The 9683-nt window shown below is 33.6% G+C and overlaps 1 protein-coding gene across 1 annotated transcript; it reads left to right on the forward strand.

The window, feature by feature from the left end:
• The first annotated feature begins 4631 nt into the window (after positions 1-4631).
• Positions 4632-9440, forward strand: LOC104878326 (receptor-like protein EIX2). The gene is made up of 2 exons (XM_059742733.1): positions 4632-4823; positions 7767-9440. Exons 1-2 carry the CDS (start codon positions 4632-4634, stop codon positions 9438-9440), a joined length of 1866 nt encoding a protein of 621 aa, XP_059598716.1.
• The last annotated feature ends 243 nt before the right edge of the window (positions 9441-9683 follow it).

A 9683-nucleotide genomic window follows, 5' to 3' on the forward strand; every position in this document is an offset into this window, starting at 1 on the left:
GCATTTTTTAAGAGACGATATTATTTTTTATTTTATAGAAAGGCATGTGCTCTCCACATGACCAAGGGCAAATGGGTCAATTTATAAAACCCTAACCAATCTGCCCTCCTCTTCCTTCGTTTTTCTTCTTTTTTCTTCACTCTTTCTCTCTCCTCCCCTAATCGATGATTGCATCTCTTGAAATTTCAGCCTTAAAACCTAACTATGGTAAGTATTTAGAGATGGGCTTTGAGGAAGGATGTGATGAAAACAACAAAAACCCTAAATTTCAAACCTAGATTCCATTTTATTCAAATCGATAGCTCTTGCAATTCAACATAATCAGGTTTATGGTTATAAGGAGTTGAAAATCCAATTTCAATGTCAAAGCTCCAAACCCTTTAATAGATAGAATTAAAAGAAGGAAAGAAACACTTCAATTTGGTATGATTACCGATCACAACCAAAGATCCAAAAAAACCAAGTTTTTTGAAAAAACCCAAATCAAGAATTTGGAAGACTCACATCACACAATTCTGCAAATTTTTGACAAAAATCGTAGCGAAACCAAAACTTTTCCTTGGTGGGTATCTTTTTATAGGTGAAAAATAGATGTCCAAATGCTTATCTAGAATAAAACACAATGGAAATAGGAAGGAGAGAGAAAAAGTGGAGAGAAGAAGAAGAAAAACGAATGAAGAGAAGACTGGTTAGGGTTTTAATCAAAAGGACATGTGATCATGAAATCTATAGCATCACAATAATTCTTTAAGTGGAATTTGACATATATATATGCTCTTTTTAAGGTAGAGTATGTCATTTGATCACATAATAAGTAGGATTTGTAACTCAAGGTTGAAGAGACAATCTTGATAAGTGATAGCACTACTTTATTAGATTACGGATACCAATTCATGGGGAGTCTTCGTGTAATGAATAGTAGGTCACAGATCCTAAACTTTGTCTCATTATTATTTACATAGGATAGGAGTGCAATTGATTCTCTTTAGTGAAATGTTGAATCAACTTTAGAATTAAATTATGAGAGAGTCAGTACTCCTATGGATCCCAATGGTCTCCTCTTTGAGCTCATATATCATGATAACACAATTTATGAGAGTTGAATTGCCTCTAAGTTCACTTTTGTGCATATGGTTGTTTTGGTAATTATGTAAGGTTGCACAAGGGATAATGAACAAGGTCTTTGAATTGAGTTAATTGGTTAATTAGATGACCTTGTACGGTTAATTAATCAATTAGGTTTTGACTATATTAAGTAACCCAAGCCTTGGTAGGCTTAAGTCACTTAAACCAAGTAGGAGAACCTTATAAATACCCTCTTAGAGAATAAGGTTTCACTTTTTTTGTGAGAGCCACTTTCCATCTCTAAAGATAGAGAAAGAAAGAGAAAGAGAGAGTCATAGCTTTATCCCTTCCAAAGCCCACACTTTGAAGTATCAAGATCGTGGTTTGAATCATTAGGTTAAAGATCTTGGGTGTACGAGGCCTCCAGGCATCTTCACTACTAGAATTGATATAGGAACATCCAGATCTAGGTATAAGTACTACATCTCAAAATCTTTATTCTGATATGGTTTTTATAGCTATATGTTTTTACTACGATAGATTTAGAGAAGCCTAGGATAGTTTGCATGCACCTTACGAGATCCAAGGTATGAGAATGAAGTAATCTAGGGTTCCCAACACATGTTTTGTCACATCATAGGACTAGGTGATCATCAAGACTCAATTGGTGCTCTTACTCCCAATCTTTAGATGCCATGAGAACCAAAGCCCTTACACTCATGTTAAGGATGTTGAAGAGATTTGATTGACCTTCTATGAAGCACATTTGTCTCTAGACATGCTATAAATGAAGCTTTTCCCACCCACTTTGAAGGACCAAGAGCAATATCAAAAAATATTTCAAAAAGTAAAAAAATAGAATGTAACATGTAATGATTAAAATATTGGTTTTTACAAAAATATCAGTAGTTAGATGTTATAGTTATATTAAGATATATCAAAAAAATTTAATGAAAATTTTGATAAAAAATATTGAAAAAGAAACTAAAAAAATGAAAGAAACAATAATACATATATACATACATATATACATGCATGCATACATACATACATACATACATATATATATATATATATATGAATATATCTAATTTGGATGTATTCAATGATAAAAAAAACAATCATGATATAAGTATGATCTTTTAAATTTTATTTGTAAATTTATATTTCTCATAGATTTAATTAATATATAAAAAATGTAAAAAAAAAAATCTTTAATAAAATTTTGATAACGATTTTTATATTTTTAACTATCGGTTAAATAGAATTTAAAGATAATATCATTAACATTAATTTATTTATTAAAATTTTATTTTAATATTAATCATGCATTATCTCACAAAGCTAAAAATTAACTGTGCCTTATGAACAACACATATAACTGAGAGAAGATGTACAAGAGAAGGGATCCGTTGGTCACTATTTTCGCTAATATCTATTGAAGGAAATTTTCCTTTCTCTTTACAATCCAAAATAAAGTTCACTTCTATGTCATAACAATAAAAGGAAAAAAAAAACAATTACCTATTGAAAGAAAAATGAATTGTTGTATTTGTTGGTTTTCAATATCGAATTCTATTTGCCCTTGACCAACCTAGCACAATTTCACAAGTTCAATCTGATTTTAGACTATGGTATCTTGGAAAGTTTTCATAATTTCATATCTAAGAACTACTCAATCCCACTTTGCTCCACTTATTTTATTTCCCTGTTTTATCTTATTCATTTTAGATTTTTTTTTTAACCTTAGTATTATTGCTTTGTTTTGTACATATTTGCTTTAAGTTTTTCTTCGGGTTACCAAAAAATTTATAAATGATTGAGCTACATTCATTTTCGAAAAATAGGATTTCTAGAGGTAGGCTTTGGAGCTACATTCTATTTATTCACATAAGGCTATGTTTGGTACATCGAAATAGGGAAGGAGAATAAATATTTTGTTATATTCTTATTTCTTTTTGTAGGAATGAGTTTGGTGATTTCAATTCTTGTGTTTGGATGTACCTGGAAATATAATGTTAGAATGATTATTTATTTATGTTTCAATTTTAGGCAACAATGATAATAAAATTGGAAATGAAATATATTGATAATAATATGAATACTAATACAACCTCAATAAAATAATATGCTTAGGATCAAGATAAATTATTATCTTAATGGGATTATTAATTTATCAATAAATGAATAATTAATTAATTTATCTTTAGATACCGTATTATGTTTCTACTTTATAGTACTTATAAATCCAAAAACAATAGATATAATCAAAAGTTAATATATAAAAGTCTAAAATACTTTAAAAAAGGAAGAGATAATTATTAATTATAGAAGATAAAAAGTCTCTCAAAAGAAATAGACATAGTATTAAAATTTAATGCCCTAAAAGATATAAAAAAAAAAGTTTCAAATATGCAATGATTCCAAAAAATAGTTGAATTGAGAAAAATAGAACTTGTAAAATGTTTCTCAATATTGTATTATAATTTTTATTTGTTATTTTTTAATGTACTTCATCCATTATTAATTCATATTTCATTGGACCTTTATGATTTTTTAAAAAAAATATTATTTTATGCAATTAATGATGTTATTAATTTAATACATTAGCCTGACCGGGGGGATGAAAAGATTTTATAATTTAAACAAGGTTCTACATAGTTTAAAATAATTCTTTAATTTCATTTAAAAAACATATTTGGGAGTTTTTTTTAAAGTAAATGATAAAAAAGTGTTTGATTGTGTGATTTAAAAATAATGTTCTATTTTAAAAATATAAAATTATTTTTATTTATTTTTAATAAAATAAATCAATTATGCTATTATGGGATTTTAATATCCATTTTTATAATATTTATAAAAAATATAATTTATAATTTTATTATAATATTACTATTCATATTCTATTAAAAGTTATTTTTTAATCTACTTGTAATTATTTTTTATTTTTAATAAAACTTGAATTAAGTTTAGTTTATATTATATAAATTCCTTTTACAATTTTATTTTTACAAAATCAGAATAAAAAATTATTTAAAAAATAAATGAATTGAAATCTTACTTGTAAGTGAAAATTCATTTTCACTATAATCATATTTTATTTCATTTCCATCGTCACTCTTGAATTATTCAAATACGAGAAAAGATGAAAAAAAATGATTGAGATGTCCATTTAAAGAAGCCGCCGGTAGGCTGCAGCCTTGCTGAGGTCAATGTGAACTGAGATACAATGTGGCTGTCCTGATTGGAAAGTTCAGGTATGTAGGGATTATGTCATAAAATTTTCTCCTTTTCTACAAGATACAATGTGAACCGAGAAGCCTACTAGGATGTGGGACTAGGGATGGCAACGAGGCGGGTTCGGGATGGGTCGGCCCCCTCCCAACCCCGCCCCGTTTATTTGAAGCAATTCCCATCCCCGTCCCATTTAAAAAATTAGACGGGGCGGGCCGGGGTGGACGGGTTTGATACATTCCCATACCCGCCCCGTTTAACTTTATATACATTCCCATGATCAGGGGATTGCTGGGGCTAGGGTTCTGTGTGTAGGGGTTCAGGTGCTTCCCATGGACTGCCATCAACTTCTTCCTAAGGACGACCTTAACGCCGCTCCTTCCACCCTCCAGCTTCTCCAGAACTTCACCAATCTCCCCATGGTCGGAAAACCCCTATACGGCGTCGTTTCCGACGCCGTCTACATCGGAGGCTCCCATGATCAGGGGACTGCTGGGGCTAGGGTTCTGTGTGTAGGGGTTCAGGTGCTTCCCATGGACTGCCATCAACTTCTTCCTCAAGGACGGCCTTAACGCCGCTCCTTTCACCCTCCAACTCCTCCAAAACTCTGTCAATCTCCCCATGGTCGGAAAACCCCTATACGGCGTCGTTTCCGACGCCGTCTACATCGGAGGCCAGCATTGCATCCCCTACATCGCCATCGGAGGTCAGCCCCTCCCCCACTTCCTCATCCTCATCTACTTTCCTTTTTTCCCCTTTTCTCAAACCCTAATTTTTTTTAAATCTTTAATTAATTCATTAATTTGAATTTCCCATTAATTTTTTTCCCCATGATTAATCAATTTTAGCATTAAGATTTTTCCCTTTTTCTAATGGATGTGGAATCAAAAGCAAATGCAGTAGAGATAATTCCATAGTAAGGCGTTTTTTTTTTTTCCTGCTTCTTTTCTTTATCATTGCATAATCCATGTGTTTGGCACCTGAGAATTCAATATGATAATTTGTAGACACCATGTGCACTATATAATTATTAATAGTTTCTAGATTGTTTTTCAGGTGTTAATTAACTCTTCTCCAGAGAAAGAACTGTTGGATTCCTATTTGAGTAGAAAATCATTGGTAAACATAAAATATAATCGGGGCGGGGCGGGGTGGGGAGCGGCGGGGCAATACCCGAACCCGCCCCGAACCCGGCCCGGGTTTGAAAAAAAAATCCCAAACTCGTCCCGTACCCGTTTAGTAAAATAATATCCCATCCCATTAGGGGCGGGGCGGGGAGGGTACCCGAAAAGACCCGCCCCATTGCCATCCCTATGTGGGACCAAGCGACAGGTCATGTCTTTGTATTAAAAGTAAATTAGACTTTGTGGGTCATGTTTCTAGCGTACCAAACACGGGTAGATCCCCGATTCATTGTAAGAATCTGAATTTTCTACGCAGAGCTTGGACCACCAACAGTTGTGGCCTCAGATGGGTAGCTTTCGGTCAGCCTAGATCCGGCCTTCAGCCCCACCTATGACCCTCCATCCAAGTTGGTTTCCACAATGAGTATTTCTTGTTGGTGGGTCGGGTCAAAATTTAGATATTCACATAACTCAATTCAATTCAAACCCAATGTAAATAATAATTACGTCAAAAATATAAATTTAGAGAAGGTTGCTTGTTCAAGTGTAACCTTCAAATCTATATGTTATACATTTTATTTTAAAAATGAATTATCTTATTTAATTAGTGATTTATTGATAGTACACATACTTAAATTTGATATTAAGTTTTGAGGTTGTCGGAAGTGATTTGGAGAGGTTAATCATTAATCACTTTCCTTCCAAATATATGTCAATAGAAAAATTAAAATATATCAAATTAATTTTTGATATAAAGATTAAATAAATTTTCTCTATTATCAAAATATTAAATAATTTAAAAGTATATAAACTTCTAACTAATTTTAATTATATTTGATTTTTTCATACGAAAAACATTGTTCTTTATCATTTTTTTCTTAATATTTTCCAATACCAAACATAACCTAAAAGTACGTCAAGTTTTATACGCTTTGTTGAGTTTGGTAGTGAGTATTATTAAAAGATACTACTGGTAAAAGATAATTCCTTTGAAAATCCTAATTATGTAAAAAAACAAATATTAAATTTGAATTTTTAAAAAAATTGGATTCTTATTTTATGATTTTCTTTAAGAGCATGTATGAAAACATATTTTCTCATACTGCTGTTTATGCATGGATCAGTCTTAATACATGTACTGAAAGTTATATTTAACAAAACAATGGATCCAATTCAACCAATGACAGCCAACAATACTAAAGAATTAAAAACATCAAAGATGATTATTGAATCTTAACTCTTAATACATAAACTATTCAATCAACTCTTTCTAACCTAACCCAACTGACAAAAATATCATAAAAATTATTGAATCTTAACTCTTAATACATAAACTATTCAATCAACTCTTTCTAACCCAACCCAACTGACAAAAATATCATAAAAAATACATATAGGGATACCGGTGGGATAAGTTTTTGTTGGGAATTATTTCAAATTTCTTTTTGTAAAGAATATTCTATAGAATATTTCCTAAGTTAATATATTATTATAATATTATATTTTCTTATAGAATAAGGAAAGTTATTGAAAATATCTTTATAAATATTCTAGGTCATGAGGGGAAAAAATTATGAGATAGAGATAGGTCTGTAAAGATTATACAAGATGGATAGAGATGTAATAAAGAGCAAAAAGGTTCGTGATAGGGTATGAATACGATAATTTTTTGTGATAGGGTATGGATACAAAAATCCAATAGTTGTATCTGAAAATTGTATAATTTATTAATTTAAGATATTTAATTTTTTGTTTTTTAAGATATTAATTTATTTGTATTATGACAAATTTATCTTTATCAGCAAGTCCATAAAAGCTATTGCTTCCAACTGCAACAAGAGTTTATCCATAATAGCCAATCTGGGTAGGGCAGTCCTGCCATGGACTAAAGGAAGACACTATCATCAATCTTCTACTAATCAGCAAAAACTAATTCTCCTTTTCAAAGAAGATTGATTTTCTGGTTTAAAACATAATTTCTCTCTTTTTAAAAAATGTTTTTCCAATTAAAAAAAAAATTCTTCAAGTTTAATTTTCTAAAATTCCATTTCCATTCCTTCCTCTTCTCGCATTCACATTTGTAACCCACCCACCTCACCCGTCCGTGATCCCCGAGCAACAGAAAACTTGGATGCGAGTCATGTGACCACCACAATCCCAGCAAGTTAATCAATTCCTCTAGAATATGTCCGTGGACGAAGACTATGGGGTATATATGTATAGGGAGAGAGCTTCACCACATGTGGCCTCTGAATAGCACAGCATCTCCCAGTGGCGGGCCGAACAGCATGGCTAATAACAACGTCTTCATTCAACTTCTTTTTCTTATCATCACCTCCTCAGGGTTTCTTTTCCATGATACCATTAAAGTTGGCTCCTGCCAGGGTGATCATCAAAGGGGTTGCGTTGACACAGAGAAGGTGGCTCTTCTCAAGTTCAAACAAGGCCTCACAGATACATCGGATCGGCTCTCATCTTGGGTCGGGGAAGACTGCTGCAAATGGAGAGGCGTGGTCTGCAACAACAGGAGCCGTCAAGTTCATTGGTTCGTTGGAGAAGTTGAGATATCTCAATCTCTCTGGTGCATCCTTCGGTGGACCTATTCCTCCACAACTTGGAAATCTTTCCAGCCTGCACTACCTTGATCTCAAGGAATACTTCGATGAGTCAAACCAGAATGATCTTCATTGGATATCGGGTCTTACTTCGTTAAGACACCTTAATTTAGGAGGTGTAGATCTAAGCCAGGCTGCAGCTTATTGGCTTCAAGCTGTTAGCAAGCTTCCTTCTCTTTCCGAGTTGCACCTACCTGATTGTGCACTTGCAGACCTTCCTCCCTCTCTTCCATTTTCCAATCTGATCACATCTCTTTCAATCATCGATCTTTCCAACAATGGTTTCAACTCCACAATACCCCACTGGTTATTCCAGATGAGGAATCTTGTGTATCTAGATCTCAGTTCCAACAATCTACGAGGCTCAATTCTTGATGCTTTTGCAAACGGGACTTCTATTGAAAGATTAAGAAACATGGGTAGTCTGTGCAATTTGAAAACATTGATCCTCTCTCAGAACGATTTGAATGGGGAAATAACTGAACTGATTAATGTTTTATCTGGGTGCAACAGCAGTTGGTTAGAGACGCTGGATCTGGGCTTCAATGATCTAGGTGGTTTTCTTCCTAATTCCCTAGGAAAACTCCATAACTTGAAGTCTCTTTCGCTTTGGGATAACTCCTTTGTAGGCTCCATTCCGAGTTCAATTGGAAACTTATCGTATTTGGAAGAACTGTACCTCTCAGATAACTCAATGAATGGGACCATCCCTGAAACTCTTGGACGACTTTCCAAGTTGGTAGAGATAGAGCTATCTGAGAATCCTCTGACGGGAGTCGTAACAGAGGCTCATTTTTCAAATCTTACAAGTTTAAAGCAGTTTTCAAACTACAGAGGGACTCCAAGAGTTTCCCTGGTTTTTAATATCAATCCTGAGTGGATTCCTCCCTTTAAACTCAGCTTCCTCAGAATAAGATCATGCCAATTGGGTCCCAAGTTTCCCGTATGGCTTAGAAATCAAACTGAGCTCACCGATGTAGTGCTCAATAATGCTGGGATCTCAGACAGCATACCAAAGTGGTTTTGGAAGTTGGATTTGCATCTTGATGAGCTGGACATCGGTTCTAATAACCTGGGTGGCAGGGTGCCAAACTCAATGAAGTTTCTTCCTGACTCCACCGTTGATTTGAGTGAAAACAACTTTCAGGGGCCTTTGCCACTATGGTCATCCAACGTGACGAAACTGTATTTGAATGACAATTTCTTTTCTGGCCCAATCCCTCTGGAGTATGGTGAAAGAATGTCCATGCTGACAGATCTAGATCTCTCCAGTAATGATCTAAATGGCACCATTCCCCTCTCCTTCGGGAAACTAAATAATTTATTGACCCTTGTCATCTCAAACAATCATTTGGAGGAATTCCAGAGTTTTGGAATGGTTTACCTTACCTCTATGCCATAGACATGAACAACAACAATTTATCTGGTGAGCTGCCAAGTTCTATGGGTTCTCTAAGATTCCTTAGATTCCTGATGATAAGCAACAATCATCTTTATGGCCAACTTCCTTCAGCTTTGCAGAATTGCTCAGGTATTCATACTCTTGATCTTGGAGGCAACAGATTTTCAGGAAATGTTCCAGCATGGATAGGAGAAAGGATGCCTAACTTGCTTATTCTACGCTTACGATCAAATTTGTTCCATG

The sequence above is a fragment of the Vitis vinifera genome, chromosome 14 (assembly GCF_030704535.1).
Source record: "Vitis vinifera cultivar Pinot Noir 40024 chromosome 14, ASM3070453v1".
Classification (NCBI taxonomy): domain Eukaryota; kingdom Viridiplantae; phylum Streptophyta; class Magnoliopsida; order Vitales; family Vitaceae; genus Vitis; species Vitis vinifera.

Excerpts from the sequence above, each read along its gene's own strand:
- LOC104878326 (XM_059742733.1), top strand. The coding sequence starts at position 4,632 with ATGGACTGCCATCAACTTCTTCCTAAGGACGACCTTAACGCCGCTCCT. Across the intron at positions 4,824-7,766 it reads TTCTGTGTGTAGGGGTTCAG|GGTTTCTTTTCCATGATACC; the intron begins GTGCTTCCCATG and ends TCACCTCCTCAG.